The sequence below is a fragment of the Cricetulus griseus genome, chromosome 5 (assembly GCF_003668045.3).
Source record: "Cricetulus griseus strain 17A/GY chromosome 5, alternate assembly CriGri-PICRH-1.0, whole genome shotgun sequence".
NCBI lineage: Eukaryota > Metazoa > Chordata > Mammalia > Rodentia > Cricetidae > Cricetulus > Cricetulus griseus.
This window is the reverse complement of record NC_048598.1, coordinates 182,226,940-182,246,259: the sequence shown is the minus strand read 5'-3', so window position 1 is coordinate 182,246,259 and position 19,320 is coordinate 182,226,940. Positions and strand designations below refer to the sequence as shown.

Here is a 19,320-nt window from a genome sequence, read left to right as displayed (position 1 = left end):
GGCCTAGCCGCCCGCCCGGTGCCCCCCGCACTGCTCCTGCATGACGGGCAGCGCCTGCTCCGGCCCCTCCAGTGCTGCCCGCTGTGTCTAGCAGCCCCTAGGAGCTTGTCAGCTGCACCCCGGGACTGGCCATTCCTCTCGGTGCTGCTGTCCCTTGGGGTCTTGATCTCTGGATACATGTAGCTTTGCCAGATATGTACTTAGAAATATCAGCTGTGTTAATAAACCCATTTACTGTGTAACACGCAAGTTTAACAGTTAAGAGAGAGTAGCCGTTCACCCTGATGACAGGTGTTAGTGTCACGCAGGTCTATTACAGTGGCATGATAGTGACCTGTGCAGTCACTGAGCTGTAGAGTGAGGCATGTGCTGCACCTCCCTGTCGTCCTTACAGACCTGGCCAGTGTCCCTGCCCAGGGCCTCCCCAGGACACACTGAAGTAGATTGCTGTGTAGTCTTGGTGTGGGATTTTGGCATTTCTGCTTTTCTCTACTAATCTTTAAGTGCTCTGTGATGTGTGTATTTGTGTCTTTCTAACTTCTAATAAACTCACTCCAACTGACCTGTGTCTTGCGTCTGTCTGCTCTGTACATCTCTCAGTCTTCTGGGATGCAGCAGCGGCTCCTGAGATTCCCTGAGGGACCGCTCTGAGATAAACGCTGCTATGCGAGGGGTTCCCACTCTGCATTTGACTTCCTGTCCAGCCTCTGCCGGGTGTCTCTGTAGTGTCTGGTTGGCTATGGGGACAGCTGGCTGCTCTTTCACTCCCTACAGGTGTCTCAGGACTTTTAGTATTTGCCTAAAAATGAGCGTTTTATTTAAAAACTTGGAGCCACATTTAGAGTTGACGCATCTAATTCCCTGCGCGAGTCTGTTGGGAGGACCTTGTCTCCGTGAGGTGTGGCGCCCTGGCCACTTTCCTGCCCGGTGCACACATGCTTGTGCAACACGGATCCCCGTGGCTGGCCGTGCTGGGAGAGGCCTTAGTTCTCCTGGCCCCGTGCTATCCTTTGTCCTAAGACAGCAGTGGGCTCGCTCTCCTTGGGAATATGGCTGCTTCTGCTGGGATCCTTCATTTTCAAAGGGTTCCTGGTCATGGGTTGTTTTTAACGTGCTCATGCACACCGCAGTCTGGTGGCTTCAGCAGGACTCACTTGCCAGCCCGTGCCTGGCAGCAGCTGGGGTCATCGGGCTGAGCGTGGGGCAAGAGGGGACACCCAGGGCTTCACACTTGTTCACGTGTTTTTCAGGATGGCACTGGATCTTTAAAGCGCAGTGGCTCCTTTAGCAAACTCCGGGCTTCCATTAGACGCAGCAGTGAGAAGCTGGTTAGGAAGCTGAAGGGAGGAAGTGCACGGGACAGTGAGCCGAGGAACCCTGGGTAACTATCTCCTCAGCGCCCTCTTCCGCCAGCATGCGGTACTGCACCGCGGCCGCAGAGCTGCCTCCCTGGGGCTCAGAGTTGGTCCCGAGGGTTGGGTGCTCAACCTTTCCAGGGCAGGTTGAGAAGCAGCTGGGAAGCCGGCTGGTCAGGCTCAGAGGGAACTGGTGGAGTGCCTCGATTCTGTTCAGAGAGAGCCTCCTTGGTGACAAGTGAGCCAGGCATGGTGGTTCACACCCGTAATCTCGGCGTTCCAGAGCCCAGCATAGGGTACAGTGACACTCAAAAAGTAAAAGGGGGGCCCATGAAATGGATTCGGGGTTAAAGGGACTTGCCACCAGGACAGTCAGCCCTCAGGACCCATACGGTAGAAGAGAACTGACTCCTACAGGTTGCCCTCTGATCTCCATACGTCATGGCACAGGTGTGTGTGTGTGTATGTGTGTGTGTGTGTGTGTGTGTGTGTGTGCGCGTGCACGCGGCACACACATATACTTTAAAAAGAAAACCAGTCTGGGAAAATGGTGTGTAAAGTGCTTTCTGCTCAAGCCTGAGGACCTGAGTTCAGATCCCTGCATTCACGAAGTGGGAGGCAGAGAAAATTGGGTGCTGGAGGTGTCCTGGCTAGCCAGTCACCAAAGTGGCCCGCTCCAGGTTCAAAGACTGTCTCAGATAAGGTGGAAAGAGAGCGAGGAAGACACCTGAAGGTGACCTGGGACTCCACCCATGTGCACAAAGGAGAGTGCACCCACACTCATGTGCACACACACACACACACACACACACACACACACACACACACACACACACACACACACACACACACACACACACACACACACACACACACACACACACACACACACACACACACACACACACACACACACACACACACACACACACACACACACACACACACACACACACACACACACACACACACACACACACACACACACACACACACACACACACACACACACACACACACATACACACACACACACACACACACACACACACACACACACACACACACACACACACACACACACACACACACACACACACACACACACACACACACACACACACACACACACACACACACACACACACACACACACACACACACACACACACACACACACACACACACACACACACACACACACACACACACACACACACACACACACACACACACACACACACACACACACACACACACACACACACACACACACCACACACACACACACACACACACACACACACACACACACACACACACACACACACACACACACACTCACACACACACACACACACACACACACACACACCACACACACACACACACACACACACACACACACACACACACACACACACACGCACACGCACACAGCCCTACAAAAGCCACTAGTCAGCAGACATAGTCCCCGATATCGTTTCTAAGTTAACATTGGCTTAACTTCGTTACAACTCACCTTCCGGAATGGAAGCTATGATCTTCCTAATGCAGGCAGGGATTATGGGATAAACAATGAGTTTTTTTGAGGTTTTTAATGAGGCTTGAGTTTTGTGATTTTGTTATAAGGCTTTTCAAAAACTGTAGCTTTTAAAAAAACTCTGGGCTTCCCTGAGTTTAAGGAAAGGTGCGTAAGTCATGGCTTCGGGCGGTAGCATCTACGCTGTCAAAGGGGTTTTCTAAAAGGTGGCACACAGCCAGGGCTCTTGGGCTTCTGCTGCTCCATGACAAACTACCCATGCCTTGTCTTTTGTGATGCCAGCTGTCCCGCATTTGGGGACATTCTCTGGAGCCTTGTCAGCCATTTTCTATATCCCAGACTTCCGTAGAAATGCTTAGGAATGCAGTTTTACAAGCTGTCTGTGATACCGCTGTGCTTAGGACTCTGGAGCTGTGAGTTTTGCAGAGGCCTTTGGAGACCATGCTGGAAGTTAGAGTTGTTTTCCAAACCACTCTGCTGGTGTTTGCTTTCTGAAAGGTCCACTATCATTCTCAGTGTCATTATATGAGGATCCGTATTTCTCTCCCTGCCTGGTCCCGTAGCTGGGCATTGGGCTACGATAGGTGCAGCCCGTCGTGTGCATGTGTTACACTCTTGGCTGCTGTCCCTCCAGAAGTCTCTTTGGGTTCATAGTGGATTCTGGGATACAGGTGGGCCTGAGGCAGGAGGCGCACTTTGATTCTTATTAGTAGTTGTGTGCTGGCCAGCTGTGTCCTGGAGGGTCTGAGTGTTCATGATATCGTAAACACCTGGAAGATGCATTCTCTGAACACTGCCTGGAAGTGTGTGAGGCGGACTGCCTTGTGCTGGCCTCTGGCTGTGAGGGCAACTGTGCCAGCTGCCCCTGCGATGAAGCGCTTCTAGATGTCTGTAGGGTCAGCAAGGCAGCGTCTGTTGTAGGAAGCTTGAGAGGGTACACACTTGCACTTCTTCAAGCATTGAGGGAGAGCTTGGTGGCTGCTGGCCTGTTTCTCTCAGGCTGGCCAGAGTACTCAGGTAGAATCCAGGGTCAGACCTGTGCTGGGCAAATGCCCCACTGTTGAGCTTGTGTGTGAGGGCGCAGAGCAAAGACCTGCCAGCTTCGCTGCTGCATTCCTAGAGGGAAGGTTTTTATTGTGAACGAGAGAGGAAATACCCAGAGACACCTGGAAGAATCTAGAGCAGGGAGAAAAGAGAGCAGACTGGACATGGCCAGGGAGTTGGGAGAGGAGAGAAAGGTGGAGATAGCAAGAGAGAGAGGGTCCAGTGGTGGACAAATCAAGTGTGTGGTAAGGAGACCAGCGCTGCTGGGAAATGTGTGACAGGTACTTGTGGAGCCTGGAGACCTGCATGGGCTTTGATGTGCTCAGAGGGCGCCACAGGTAGCCCTGTGTCCCTTCAGCCAGAGGTAAGGGAAATGACTCCTTTTTGGCAGATCGGAACCAATTTCTGGAGTCCCCGAGGAATGCTGGCTTTTGTCTAGTGGCCACAAACCCTTCTGTAGTCCAGCTCCTTAGTAGATACACGGACACTCTGAGACCTAACAGCTGCCAGCTTTTTATTTGGATTTTGAGGCAGGGACTCACTCTGTAGCCCAGGCTAGCCTTGACTTTGTGATCCTCCTGTCTCAGCCACCTGAGTAGCTGGGATTGCAGGTCTGCACCCGCAAGCCTGGGCTGGGCCCACCATCCAAGTGGTGGTTCTGTTCTTCGGGAGACTGACTCTTAGTGTGCGGTCAGTTCTGGAATGCCCTGCTCAAGAGAGAGTGCGTGGAATCGTCCTTGAACAGCAGCAGCCTTGTGTGGCCATCCCTCATGGAGTGGGGTGGTTTACATGCTGTTTCTCAGTGACTTGGGTTATATGCCACACAACACGTAAAACTGAGGTGTGCATCTATGCCTTTAATCCCAGCACTCATGCGTGGCTGTACTGGAACACTCAGACCCTAGTAGTTTCCAGTGTCATGGGACAGAGACAAGGTACGCAGGGGCCACTTTGCTGCCTTGGCCTTTCTGGAATTTTCTTTGTAGACCAGGCTGGCTTTGAACTCACAGAGCTCTGCCTGCCTCTGCTTCCAAGTGCTGGGTTTAGAGGTGTGAACCACTGCCACCCGGCAAAGCCACAGAAGATTGCTTCCTGGTAAGGAGCCTGCCCTGCTTGTACCCTAGCCACTGGGTCTGAGCAGGCTCCACCGTGATGGGCTTTTATGTAGAGTGTCTCATGGCACATCCCTGGGAATGCCCTCAGAATACCACTAGACTGATGTAGTCATTTTTAAGAATATTAGAGCTATAGTCACCTCAAGTAGTGTCAAAGCTGGATCAGTCTCCTTGTGTGATGGAAAAGTGTGTAATTGTCATTCGGATGCTTACGATCATAGCCCTGTGCAGCTGCACACACGTGCACCAGGCGAGAGCTTCGTCTCCTTCTGAGCCAGAGTAGCATTTCTGCTTTGCCTCTTTGTTAGACATCTGGATTGGCCACTGGGTGTCGACATTACCTTAGCAACCCTGGAACCTGCCCTGTTTCGTGGGTGCTCTGAGCATACCCAAGAGCTGGAGCAGCTGGGACTTATTGTGAAGGACATGTCTGTGCTGGCATATAGAGCTTAGTCTAAGGTGACAGACTCCATGGTCATCTCACCTGATAAATCCACAGCTCTCTCAGTGGCCCAAATTCAGCTAGTGAAGTGTAGCTGTCACCCTAGCCCTAAGCAGAAGATGAAGGGCACTAAGGCATGGAACGGTGTGTTCTAGGTATACCTGGCCTGGGAGCTAGCGATTGGTGTCTGGTGCTGGGATGCACATACTGAGGCCTTTTGCTCATTAAACACACCCATAGAGCTGCGCCCAAGTGCTGAGCTATACCTGTAAACCCACATACTCAGCGTTTTATATGCATAACATTGTTTGAGGGTGACCTCCTTATAAGTATTGGTTAAATATAATTTTTCCATTTGCTTTTTCACACAGGAATGAAATAATTGTCTGGCAGACTTGAGAGCACTGAGTGCTGGCCACACTGGCCTAGCCCACTGAGAGCTGGGGCTGAACTAGATAGGATCCCTCAGAGGCCTGGAACACTGACACCCTTGAAACCTTGGCGGCTCCTCCAGTCTGCCCAGGAGTGGGCTTTCTTTCTCGATGGGGACATCCACCAACATCTGGAGGCTGTTGCATAAAAACTGCCTGGCAGCCATGCCCCAGAATTCTGTTGTTTGATCTGCACCCATGCCTGGGGCTGCTGACCAGAGCCAGCAGCACGGTGGCCAGGGAGGCAAGCTAGGCCGCAGCTGGTGGCCTAGGCACACAGTGTAGATCAGCTGCCGTGTGTGACTTCTGCCACCCACCCCGTCATGACACCTAGATCTATTTAAAATTTGAATACTGTGAAAGAACTGTCAAGAATCAGATGCTTAAAATACTTCCCTTTCTGACCAGGACTCGCTGTGGTCTGTCTGGGAGTCTGGCGTGTGGAGGGAGATGGAGAAGCAGTGCACAGGGGAGCTGCTTCTCAGAGCTCTAGACCCTCTGCTGCGGCCAGGTCAGCTTTGGGGGTGGCCCTGTGCCCATGGTCTGGAGGCCCCTCTGCTTGCATCCCTGGATGCTGAGCACACAGGTGTGTTTTGGCGATAGTGTTTCAGGTCAGTGTGTGAGGCTACCCTGAGGCTGAGAGGACACAGGGCCGGGGGCTGTGGACTGTGACTCTCCATCAGGGCGCAGGATGCAGGACGCAGGCACTGTCTCACTCAGCCTAACACTGGACTGCATGGTTCTTAGAAAACATGGGTTTCCAGGCTGGTCTGAGTACAGTGGTGTTGAACTAACTGATCACAACCGGGCATAGGTTTCTTAGCCCATGCACTTTAATCCCAACACTCAGGCCAGGGCTCCAGCAGTGAGACCCTGTCCTGGGAAAGGCACGAGGGTTGGGGCTGGGGAGATGGCTAAGCAGGCAAAGCTCTCACCACCACTCAAGTGTGAGGAGTGAGAGTCCCTCAGAACACAGGTAAAAACCTGGTGGGTATGGGGCCTTCTGGAATCCAAGCCTGCAGAAGGTAGGGAGTCCTGGAGCAAGCTGGCTGGCCTGACTAGTTAGACACAGTCCTGCAGAGGCGCACCCTGGGAACTTGTATGCAGTCAACAATGTCAAGATTGTTTCACTTCATGTTCTCAGGAGACAAGCAGGGGTCAGTGTCCCTTTTCACCACGTGCTTTATGGTGGGGTCAACAACCCGCGGTGATTATTGCAGGGAAGCTGATGGGTGGCGGGCACAGCAGCTATGCAGGTAGATGTTTCCAGATTGGTGTGTGGTCCTGGGCATGGAGTGTTGGAAGGGTTCAGATGGGAATTTTCTGGAAGAAAGTCAGTGTGTGTGCAAGCATGGCTCTGCATGCGGGCATCAGGATAACCACATCCTGTTCGCTCCTCCTTCCGGTTGCCAGTTTGTGTTGCAGGTGCCTTTACCCTTTGAGCTCTTCCGCCTGAGGAAGTCAGTGTAGGGTGTATATGAAATGATCGCTAGCGATGTGCGCTGACGGTTTACACGGGCCCGGGAGCCTCTTTTGAGTCTCCTGCATTCACCTGCACTCATTCTTGAGCTGACTGGACCTGTGGTGCGGACTTGAGCAGTCGCATGGCACAGAATGCCGGGGGGCAGGTGGCACAGTCCACCAGCTCATGGTGGCAGGAGTGGTTTGCGCAGCTAGCTGGCTGCAGCAAGTGCAGAGATACTGTCCCCAGCGCTGGAGAAAGCATGGCTCCAGATCCCGGGAGACACTCTGATCTATCAGGTGAACCTGCGGGCCCCTTGACCTGGCTGCTGAATACCGGCCCTCGGACCCTTTGGGCATGTCTTCTAAGTGTGCCTGTTTTGGAACCGTGTTTTCTAATTTCCAATACAATCTACTTAGAAAACAACTTAGAATTGTCAATACTTTGTTACAAAATAAAGTTTTATTTTCTGATATAAAGCCCTCCAGTTTTGCAGAGAAGCCATTTTGTCTTAACTACCCCCACCCCAAGGAGCTGTGCCCCATTCTTTATGCCGGTGTTTGAAACCTTCCAGGGTATTGGGTGGGTTTGGGCTAGAGCTCAGTGGAGAGCCTTTGCCTTGGGGGTAGGAGACCCTCGTCTCCAGAACTGCCAAAAAAGGGTTGGGGGCCACAAGTGGCTTCGATGGTCTGATGAGCTCTGTACAGGGTAGGGCCATCCTGGGGACGTGGTGGTATATACCGTAAGTTACACCTGTTTGAGTGAGGACCGTGACCATGACACTGTACGTCCTGGTTTGCAGAGTCACACACCACTGGAGCCACAGGATTCTTTGCTGAGGCCCGTGCCTCTGTGTGGGCCCATTTGCTGGGGGAAGCCTGTGCTGCCAGGAGGGATCTGGAAGCACAGGATGGATTCAAAGCCACAGCGCTGTCTTCAGGGGCTTTGGTGACTGTAGAGCCTCAAATCCAGAAGTGGAGCAGATGTTACCAGGCCTGCCTTCCACTGAGCACGTGTGTTGCTGTTGTGTGCTCTGTAGTGCTCTCCAGTCTGGATGCTCTGCCAAGCCAGAGTTGCTGGACACGTAGCCAGGCCTCAGCAAGGACACACAAACCTGTTTCCTCCCTGTGTCCCTTTTAAGTTGCTTGGAGCTGCTCCGCCTGAGGCACCTGAGACAACCAGGGTTAGGCCAGTCCCACCCCCTTTCCTTGAGACTGTTCTGGAGTCAGGGCCTGCTTGTCTTCTCTCACAGTAGGGAGGTCCTTACTGTGTGCCCCATGTGGCCTGTGTGTGTGCTGTGCTGTGTGTGTTGAGAGCACCCTGCCAGGCCCACTGCGGACTCATCCCCAGGCAGAAAGCAGAGGAGGCAAGAGTGGAGCCTTATCATTCTGGGGTTCCCAAGCAGACACCCCCAGGCTGCCAGAGCCCTGAGCAAAGTCAGTGGTTCTCAACCTTCCTAATGTGACCTTAAATACAGTTCCTCATGCTGTGGGGACCCCGACTACAAAGTTATTTCATTGCTGCTTCATAACTGCAATTTTGCTACTGTTATCAATTGTAAGGTAAAAATAATCTGTTTTCCAATGGTCTTTGGTGACTCGTGTGACTTACTCGACCCCCAAAGGGGTCTTGACCCACAGTTGAGAACTCCTGCTCTAAAGGGCAGTGTGGGGCCAAATGCCACAGGGTTTCCACAGCAGGAAGGACTCACCAGAGTCAGGAGTTCTTGGGACCTGGTCAGGCTAATCCACCAGAGCTACTGTTAGCAGGACTCGGTTCCCGGTATCCCTCTGATGCCTTCCGCACTGACCGTGTAGCAGCAGGAGGAGAGGGGCAGGTGCGGGGCAGAGAGCACCCGTATGGTCCGTGCCGGGCTTCTGGGTAAGCCCATGGAGGCATCGTCCTCATGTGCCCGGTCAACCATCAGTCTCATCAGGATCTGGTTGGCCCAGGTGATGCCAAGGGCTGGAGAGAGGTGCTCATCCCAGGCCCTGAGACACAAAGTGGGTACTGCTGTTTGTAGATCCCAACCCCACTCCAGTATCCAGTATGTTGAGGTGCCCATACTCACCCCAGTGGCCTGGGCATAGACTCTTGCTCCTCCACCGTTTCCATCACCTGGGAAAACCCAAGTGAGGGTCAATGGCAGCAGCCACCTCAGCTGCTTCCCAGTCAGTTCCGTTTCCCCTGCCTCACCTACCTGGTTGATGCACAGCACAGGGCTCCGGAAGGTACTGCTCAGTCTGCGGAGCGCGGCTCCCAGAGACTGCAGGTGCTTGGCCCTGGTGGCCAAGGCCTGAGCATCATACTCACAACGGAACGGGGCAGCAACAGAGTCAACCACTACCAGGCGGGCCATCCCCCTTGACAGCAGAATGGGAACCCTCTTGCTCACACACTCCAGCAAGGCGTCCTGTAAGGGACATACATGGTGGCCGACACTGGCACACCTGGCAGTGGCCTCCATCTGCTCTTGACTCCCTGACATGCAGCTTTTTGACACTGGCTGCCTCCCGCCCACAGGGTGGGGGTGGGGCAGGACACATGACTCATTCCTGCACCTTCACTCTTAGTCTCTTCTCATAAGCGTATCGTCCACTGTCTCCCAGACCCTCACCCTGCGTCCTGTGGAGGGGTGTGATCATCAGAGTGACTGTCCCTCCCAGTGGTTCCACTGCAGATACTGAGGTCACCCAACCCAGCCACGGCTCCACGGCTGACACGATCACCTCACTAGACTGGTCTGGAGAGCAGCCCTGCTTGGCCCCACTCGAGTAGGGTGCTGGGGGAAGGGCTAGGTGTCCTCCTAGTCTTTGTGCTGATGGGCAGGTCAGACCTGCTGGTGGTAGGGTGGATTAGTGGTCTGGTAGTGTGTTCTGCACTCCTGAGGTACCATCCGCTCCTAAAGGGATTGGAACCCTGCACCAGCCACATAAAGCTACACCCTGGAGAATATTCCAGTGGGGAAGAGCAGGGAGGACACTGGGGTCAGCTCCCCTGCTGCCCACTCCAGGAACCTAGGCTAAGGGCACAATTGTATCTCCCCAAGGCAGGGAACCACTGTGCCCTGTTGGCACTAGGCTTGGGTGACTTACGACTAGCTGAGTGGCCCAGGTCAGGCAGGATAGGCTTGTATGGAGAGGGTAGATGGCTGTTGTCAGAGGACAGCCTTGCTGATGGCCACAGCAGCCAGGACCTCCATACTGTTCCTAGTTCAGGGTCATAAGCAGTTCTGGCTGCCCAAGCAGGTAGCCAACACTGACTCACAGCAACTGTGAGGAACTCTCAGATTCCCTCATCCAGCCCAGAGTGAAACTTTGTACTTCTCTCTAGGGCGTCCCCAGCAGAGCCTCTTTGTGTGGAAAACGACAGCAGCAGCCTAGAAGACGCTAGCACTAACGTGAGTGACTGCACTTTCCTTCAGCCAGGGCCTGGGTACCTCGGGAATGGCTAGAAGGTGTGGGAGGACAGGTGTGGTCCTCATTGCTCGACTCACACAGAAGAGGGGAGGTTCTGTGTCCAGGTCCTGTTGAGCCCCAGGGAGGCTGACACCATGCCCATTGCTGGGCAGACCCCAGGGCAGGGGGGGGATGGAGCAGCTCCCAGTGGTGGCCTGACCTGCAGCTTTCTTTTGCAGTGACCTGAGCCTGGCCTGCTCTAAACACCATGATGCTGCTGAGTATGGCTCCAGAGCTGGCCCTGTGAAGGCCATGGTGGGGCTGGGAGGGCCTGCGGCTGGGAGCCCAGTGCTAACTTAGTCCCCCTGCCCTCGTGCTGCGGAGCACACACTAATAACCACACCACTAGGAGGGTTTTGGAGAGCAGCTCTCACTCAGTAAGGTCGGTGACCTGCCCCTGTCCCTTCCTGGGAGGCCCCGGGACAGGATACATCTGGCTCCTGCTGCTTCTGCCTGGCCGTCCTGTGGCACTCCTCATGTGTTTAGTTCTCTGTGTTGTGTGTGATAATGTATTTTTATTGTACATTTTTTAAAATTAAAAGTTTATATGCCTTATCGTTTACCAGAATGAATGTCTGTTCATAACTATCTCCCTCCCCTGCTTTTCCCCAAGACAAGGTTTCTCTGAGTAGTCCTGGCTGTCCTGGAACTTGCTCTGGAGACCAGGCTGGCCTCAAACTCAGAGATCCTACCTGCCTCTGCCTCCTGTGCACTGGGATTAAAGGTGTGCACCACCACTATCCAGCAACTATTTTTTTAAAATGTAAACTTTTTACTATCGTGTGAGTGATCTGTGTGCATGCCATTTGGTAAAAGGGCAGCTCTGGGGTCAGTGAGCCAGCTTGCTGTCCTCTCGGAACACTCCCCTGAGCCACAGTGATGTCCTAGATGGGCATGCCGAGGGTACTCATTCTGCACGTCTGTATTCGGGATACAGAGTTAGTCCCTTCTCCAAACTCCTCAATGAACCTCGGTTGTCACCCATCCCTGCAGACAGGAGCTTCTGTAATTGAGCAACCACGCTAGGCATGGCCCTGCTTCCTGTTGCTAAGCCTAGCTGGTCAGTTTCTCCTCTGGCAGCAGGTAAGCCCCAGACTGAGGCAGCCTCAACAGTGAGCAGCAGCAGGGAGAGGGCCCTGGACCCCCAACCTACAGGATGCCTTTGCTACACACCCAGGAAGGACTTCTCCCCACCTTCTTCCTAGGTAGATGGACAGATAGTGCTCAGGGGCCAGTTAGGTCTGAATTCCAGCTAAGGAGTAACAGTGCTGCCTACATGTAGGACTGTGGAGCAGACTTCACCATACTTATCAACCCAGCACGACGGGGCGGCAGGCTCTCTGCTAAGTGTGTTTAGCTTGGCAGTGGTTCTCAACTTTCCTCACGCTGCAATCCTTAAATACAGTTCCTCATGTTGTGCTGACCCCCAGCCATAAAATTATTTTGTTGCTACTGCATAACAGTAATTTTGCTACAGTTATGAATCATAATGTAAATATCTGATATGTGGCCCACAGGCTGAGAGCTGCTGGGTTAGATAGAACCCTTCCACCATGACTCAGCCCTATGGGAGCCTGATCCTCCAGACTCTTAACGCTGGACATATCTTCCTGACTCTACCCTGGCGGTATATTGAGTTGAGCCTGGTCTCTGCACCACAGGCCGAGACACTGGGCCATGTGTGAGCAGAAACAGACACTCACCACGTCGGCCGCATGCTCGATGAAGATGTGGTTGCTGAATCTGATCTTCTGGATCACCTCCCCAGGAACATCCGTCCGCAGCTGCTGTTGCTGTTTAATGAGCTGCCACAGCCGCTTGCTGGGGAAGGCATCCTCTGTGCAGATGTAGACAGCCCCTGGGAAGCCAGAGCACCGGTGTGCATAAGGACTGGAAATGGGCCTGTGGCTGCAAAACCACATGTGGCCTCTGCCTGTGTCTATTTCTGTCCCTTGAAAGTTTTCACCCCAAAGGGCAGCAGGCTCAACTTGGTTCTTATCCCACTCACGGCTATGTTGCTGGTCCCTTAGAATACAGGCTAGCTCTCTACCCTGATACCTGAGTGTACACACACACACACACACACACACACACACACACACACACCTTGTTCCTGGATACCCTGCTAGCTTATTCCTGCTCTGTAGTTCCCTGCTGGGTTGGGCAAAGCAGAGATCACTAGGGTTAAGGGACTTTGGGACATATTCCTTAGGTGCAGGACAACTCATGCTCCTGCCTGTCTGTCTGCTTGTTGATGCCATGGTAAGTACGAGAGTGGATGACCAGGCACAGACACCTGTCACCCAGAACACAAACAGTCCTTGTGTAGTACACTATTGGGCCTAGGGCCACCCAGATCCTGCAGCTGAAAAGAGCTGGGCTACTAGCAGGAAACCCTGTGTTTGTGGGCAGCAGGTTCTTAACAAAGATACCTGTCCCTCAGCTGAGAAATGTCTTTCCCATAGACGGTGCGGGGATTCTTGCAACATACATGCTTAGTTCTAGAACTCGCCAAAGGCATCAAACCACAGATAATAAAAAAAAAATGTTTTTCATAACACTGTTCATGTTCCAAAGGACCCAGTTAAGAAAGCAAAGATCAGCCAGGTAGTGGTGGTGACGTAAGTCATTAATCCCAGCACTTGAGGGAAGCAGAGGCAGGTAGATCTTTGAGTTTGAGGCCAGCCTGCTCTACACAGTGAGTTCCACGACAGCCAGAGCTGTTACACAGAGAAACCAGGTCTGAAAAAACCAAACCAAAGAAAGTAAAGATCACCCACAAAAGGAAGATGCACAGCTGACAATATTCTGGCTACAAATAGAAATATGGAAATTGTTCTGTTAAGGCAGGGTCTCACTCTCCAGGCCAGACTCACTGTGGAGCCAGGCTGGCCTCCAACTTGCATTGATCTTCCTGAGGGCTGGGGCTACAGGTGTGGAGTGCCACAGCTGGGTGACAGTTTTAAAGGCAAGAGGTACTTTTGAAATGGCTCTGGGTCTAACGGGTTTGTCTGGGAAGAAGGCACATCAGAGGCTAATGTCTAATTGCTACAGACTCAGTGGAAATGCCACTGCCACTGCCTCCAGGAGTAGCTATTGTACAAGACAAGCTGTGATGAGGACCAGGGACACTGGAGCCTTCCTTCAGTTATTGCTTTTGGGACAGAAAGCAATGTGAAGTGGGGCTGTGGTATCCCTAGCCCTGCTCCCTATCCTGGGCATAGGACCTAAAGCACAAATGGCAGAGATCTTGGCCTGTTTTGCAGGCAGCTGTGACCATCAGCCCACAAGGGACCAGGCAGGTAGTTTGGAGAGCCTCCCTGTGTCAGAGCCATCCACATGTCCTCTGGCTCTGCGGGCCTGAGCGCAGGGGTGAGATGCTTCAGTTTAAGCTGTGTGGTGACTGCAGGGTCAGCTGGTGCCCCTGCTTCTTCCCACAGCCTAAGTATAGCCTCACCTTCCACTTGCTCTTCAGGAAGAAGAGAGTCAACCATAGGAAATCACCCAAGAGACAGCACTGGTTCCCTCAGAGGAAAGCAGTCCCCCTGAGCAGGACAGGTGCCTGAGTGCCACTTGCCTCAGCCCCTGCCTTCCCTACTCCCCACTCACCAGCCTCCAGGCCTCCATATTGTCGTGGGAACTGCACAGTCAAGCAGAGCTGTAGCCCCAGCTGGGTCTTCCCTGCAGAGCTTCGACCAGCCAGGTCAGTGATGCCCTCCAGGGGCAGGCCGCCACCCAGGAACTGATCCAAGACTGGGCAGCCCAGGCTCAGGCGTTGATGCTGCTCGGGGAAGCTCTCCCTCTGCTGGAACAGCTGCAGTGCTGCGGGGAGCATGGGGTCAGCTTCCTGCCTGGCCTGTGCCCTGCCCACAGCCCGCCTGCTAGGGCCTGTGAGCATGAGGCCTTTAAGGAAGTGCTGGTCTCAGATGTGGTGTGGCTGGAGGACTGGCGAAGCACACGGGCCGGTCGGAGGGCAGGCGGCCTGGCCGTGTGGCTGAGTACAATGTGTACGTAAGAGTCTGTCCCTGTCACACTTCCCAGGGTGCCACACATATTCTAAGATATAGCCTGTCCCTAGTGGGCACAAGCTGCTAGAGAAATCCAAACCCAGACCAGGTGTAGTGGTATGTATCTTCATGAATCTGAACCTAGCCTGAGCTACAAAGAGAGTTCCAGGACAGCCAGAATGACATAGAGAGACCGAAGGAATGAAGAAAGGGAGGCAGGGGGGAAGCAAGGAAGCAAGGAAGCCAGTCTAAGCTCCATGGTGTGGCAGGGTGCCCTCAGCTAACTGTTCTGGGTCTGTGTAGTCTTGCACAGCTTCAGCATGAAGAGAAAATGAGCAGCAGCCTGTGACACTGAATGGGGACAGTTCTGAGCAGTATGAGCTTCAGGTTGGCCAGACATCAGTGAGGCAAAGCTGTCACATGGATGACATGTCCTGAAGTGGCAGGCCCTCTCACACCATTGGGGCCCCAACTTGGTCCTTTCCTGTGAGGGCCTCCTCTGGGTGCAAGTACTCCAGGAAGGCTCTGTAGAGGACGCTGCTCTGTGTGCTCTGGATAAGTCATTTGGACCACCTGTCTTAGGGGACACTGATGGGCTAGGGCAGCTGCTGCGAGGTCATTCCCAAGACAGAGTCTGGAGCCCATTCAGGCCTGTGTCACCCCTCACCCCAGCCAGCTGACGCTCTCCTGCTCACCTGTGAGGACCCGGCTGCCCTGGAGGTGCAGAGCGGCCACTCTCAGTAGGTGCTGCACATCGTGGGTGGACAGGCTGGTGAGCCTCTGCAGGTCTGGTCCCGAGTAGCACAGAACCTCCTTCACTGACCTCAGTCTCCCTGAAGCCACACAGACAAACCACAGCAAAGGCAGAGCACGGTAAGTCAGGGCACTCAGCAAGGGTGGGAGGCGAGGAGAAAGCTGGGCCTCCAGATCTGGGGACACCAGTGATGGTGACTGGATTCACCCAGGAAATCTTGGGTAGTGTAACCAGTGGGTGGAGAGGGAGGGAGGGGCCTACTGAAGGGAGCCTGCTGCTGCACCCTTGTGACTTGGCCCTGACTTTCATGTCAGCAGCAACAGGAACCAGAGGTGAGGGCAAATCCTGGGTGCTATGAGGATGTGACTGTCACCCCATCCCGCTCTTTGTCCATAGTCCCAGCTACATGGGAGCTGAGACAGGAAGATCGCTGGAGTCAAGGAGTTCAAGGCTAGTTTGAGCTACACAGCAAGACCCTGTATTTTAAAAACAAAACAAAAAGCGTGAATGTAGAGTTGGGGGTGTGATGTGGAGAGTGCTTGTTACCAAGCACAAAGCCCTGGAGTTGACTTGACACTGATAAATGGAGAAAGGACCACGTGAAAACCACTCAGAGCCGCCACGCCAGGCCAGGCCAGGGTAGACAAGGGGGATGGAGGGCAAGCAGAGCCTGGAAGCAGACAGGCCAGGGTGGGGCAGGAAGTGGAAGGCATCTCACAGCTAAACAACCCAAGGCCCGGCTGCTTGGGGAGGAGGATAAAGAAATTAATTCTGGGCTTGGATTTACTTTCTGTTTTCAAACCAGTTGAAAGAAGAAAATATTAATCCCAGCATTGGGAGACAGGCAGGAGGATGTCTGTGAATTCAAGGCCAGACACAGTGTTCCAGGCCAGACAGAGCCATACAGTGACACCCAGATACAATTAGAAAGAAAGAAAGAAAGAAAGAAAGAGAGAGAGAGAGAGAGAGAGAGAGAGAGAGAGAGAGAGAGAGAGAAAGGAAGGAAGGAAGGAAGGAAGGAAGAAAGAAAGAAAGAAAGAAAGAAAGAAAGAAAGAAAAGAAAAAATAACTGCAGGTGTATTAACCCGGTTCACACAGTGACAGGAAGACCTGCCATAAAGATGAGGGCTGCGGCCTGGCCACAGCAGCCACAGCCCTTCAGGAACTCTGGTGAGAATGGTGCCCATTAAGAGACAGAGTGGCCCACAGCATAACTAAAGACCTGAGATGGTCTTTGAAAAGGAGAGAGCGGGCCGGGTGGTGGCAGTGCACAGATGGCCAGCAGCTTCCCACAGCTTGTTTTACCCACGAGAATAGCTGTCCTCTTCAGAAACATACCCTTCTTAATTGCAGCAGTAATTCTGGGATTTAGGTCCAGTTGATCCAAGTCCATTTCCTCAATGGGCTCACCACGGGCATGAAAAACTTCCAGTGAGACACAGTGACGACAACAAATTTCAAGGTGCTTGCTATCAACTTGGATTACCTGTGGGAGTGGGCATGTTAGGAAGTGACACTTAGAGCCGGGCGGTGATAGCACACACCTTTAATCCAAGCACTCGGGAGGCAGAGGCAGGCAGATCTCTGTGAGTTCGAGACCAGCCTGGTCTACAAGAGCAAGTTCCAGGACAGCCTCCAAAGCCACAGAGAAACCCTGTCTCGGAAAGAAAAGAAAGAAGGAAAGAAGGGAAGAAAGAAAGAAAGAAAGAAAGAAAGAAAGAAAGAAAGAAAGAAAGAAAGTGACACTTCGAGCCTAATGGGACAGCGCTCAGCTCCATGGTTATCAGTGTAGTTAGGTATTACACTGAGGGTGGAGCTCAGGTGTCGCTGTCCTGGGAACACCATCCATGAAAGCCCAGGATGAGGCTTCTGTTTGCTCCATCATCCTAAGGATTGGGCAGTTCAGAAGCCTAGACTCACTCTAGAGGTTGGCACAGACCAAATTTGTCCCTGACATCCTGAAGGTGGTAGTGCCTGAGGCTCACTTGGGAGAAGAAAGCTCGCGCGTGTGCTCAACCTCCAATTAACTTCTTGGGGCATGTATGGGTCCAGGTCTACATGCATGCGTCTCACTCAGCATTCTCTAACATTTTGTGAGTTTGGGATTGTGAAGGGTGGGGGTGGGGGACCGGGACCACACCTCTTCAGAGAACAAGAGAGGCAGGACCAGTCCAGTGTTACAAAGTATGTGCCCAACAATACATTGCAATCTCACGCATGGGTTCAAATGGTAATACCAAGAAGCACTGTGTGTGTGTGTGTGTGTGTGTGTGTGTGTGTGTGTGTCTTGCTGTGCAAGTGTGAGGATGTTGAGGATGTGGAGATTTGGTACTGGGCAGGCATGGTGGCCTGTCAGTAATCCCAGCACTCAGAAGGCAGCCATAGGGCATCCTCAGAGCAGGCTGACCAGCCGATCTGTGAACCTGGGCTTCAAGAGAAACCCTGCCTCAGTATATAAGGCGAGTGATTGAGTAACACATCGGACATCAGCTTCTGGCTGCCACCCATGCACACATCAGTAACATCCAAACAGGCATCTAAGTGTGTATATGCGTGTACAACACGTGTGACAGAGAGTGAACAAGTTGCTGTTTTGGGAGCAAAGTCAATTACCCAAAGAAACCAGAGGGTTAGATGCGCGTGGTGTTTCACTCCTGCAGGAGCACTAGGAAGGCTGAGGTAGAGCAGCTGAGAGTCCAAGGCCAGCCTAGGCTACAAGCACAGTGACATCCCGTCCTTAAGAACGCCGGGAGGTGGCGGTAGTGGTGGCTGCGGAAGCGCACACTTTTAATCCCAACACTGGGGAGGCAGAGGCAGGAAGATCTCTGTGAGTTCAAGACCAGCCTGGTCTATATAAAGTTCCAGGACAGCCAGGGCTACACAGAGAAACCCTGTCTCGATAGAAAAAAAAAAAAAGGATATGGGGCTGGAGAGATGGCTCAGTGGTTAAGAACACTGGCTGGTCTTCCAGAGGTCCTGAGTTCGACTCCCAGCACCCACCTGGTGGCTCACGACCATCTGCAATGAGATCTGGCCTGCAGGAATACATGCAGAACACTGTTTCATGATAAATAAATAAACCGTTAAAACAAATAAAAGAAGGACGCCACCAAGAAAGTCACAGGTCAAGTCTGCAGCGACTGTCACGCCGTGGCTGGCCTGGGACAGGCGCGCTCCCTAATGCTGTTACTGGAGGCACCGGCGGGGAGGGCGGGTTCGACTCCCCCGAGCCCTGTTACGGCCTGAAGGGACGCCCGGCCGCGGAAGATCGTTCTCTGGGCGCGGCCTGGGCTGCTCGAAACCCACCGTGTCCTCGGGCCTCTTGCGTGGCCCCACGACCGGCCCCTCGCGATCGGCTCCGTCCCGACTCGGCCGCCTGGCGAGATCTCCCGCGCGCTCCGCCCGCTCCGGAAGCCCCGCCCATCTGAAGCTTCTCTTCCAATGAGCGTCTGGAGTCTGAGTCGGCCCCACCCAGCAGAAACGAAGAGTAGGCTACGTGGCTGATTAATTAGCCAATCGGAAGTCGCAATTTCCTCGAGAGGGGCGGAGGGCGCCCCCGACCCTCGCCGCCGATTGGTGGCCGGCAGCAGGGGCGGGGACCTTGAGCTGATTGGAGTAGGGCGGTGCCAAAGAGGACGCCGCTCTCCGATTGACTCCTGTTCCGAGCTGCGGCTGCGGATTGGGCCGCGGCGCTGTCATCGTGCCGGCG

The 19,320-nt window shown here is 53.4% G+C and overlaps 2 protein-coding genes across 28 annotated transcripts in view; one reads left to right on the top strand and one right to left on the bottom strand.

The window, feature by feature from the left end:
• Positions 1–11,418, top strand: part of Klc1 (kinesin light chain 1) — a 46,975-nt gene extending 35,557 nt beyond the window's left edge. For 8 of the 26 annotated variants that reach the window (XM_027416709.2, XM_027416706.2, XM_027416707.2 and 5 more), the window contains exons 14-16: positions 1,251–1,381; positions 10,726–10,792; positions 11,030–11,418. In XM_027416709.2, the coding sequence (XP_027272510.1) occupies positions 1,251–1,381; positions 10,726–10,792; positions 11,030–11,032 (201 nt within the window). In that variant the 3' untranslated portion in view covers positions 11,033–11,418. Of the gene's footprint in view, position 1; positions 563–1,250; positions 1,383–5,870; positions 6,341–10,725; positions 10,793–11,029 lie in introns of those variants that run through there. The other 18 variants (XM_027416711.2, XM_027416714.2, XM_035445329.1 and 15 more) reach the window with 5 other exon arrangements.
• Positions 7,833–19,021, bottom strand: Xrcc3 (X-ray repair cross complementing 3). Of its 2 annotated transcripts, XM_035445339.1 has the most exons (9): positions 18,918–19,021; positions 16,950–17,097; positions 15,553–15,690; positions 14,460–14,672; positions 12,554–12,708; positions 9,593–9,805; positions 9,464–9,510; positions 9,104–9,383; positions 7,833–8,561 (listed from the first exon to the last, which is right to left on the bottom strand). In XM_035445339.1, the coding sequence occupies exons 2-8, from the start codon at positions 17,002–17,004 to the stop codon at positions 9,155–9,157; spliced, it is 1,050 nt and encodes a 349-aa protein (XP_035301230.1). In that variant the 5' UTR covers positions 17,005–17,097; positions 18,918–19,021; the 3' UTR covers positions 7,833–8,561; positions 9,104–9,154. The 2 variants fall into 2 exon arrangements, with proteins under 2 accessions (XP_035301230.1, XP_035301229.1); XM_035445338.1 differs by lacking the exon at positions 18,918–19,021 and adding an exon at positions 18,225–18,451 and having other exon boundaries at positions 9,104–9,805.
• Between the last annotated feature and the right edge of the window lie 299 nt (positions 19,022–19,320).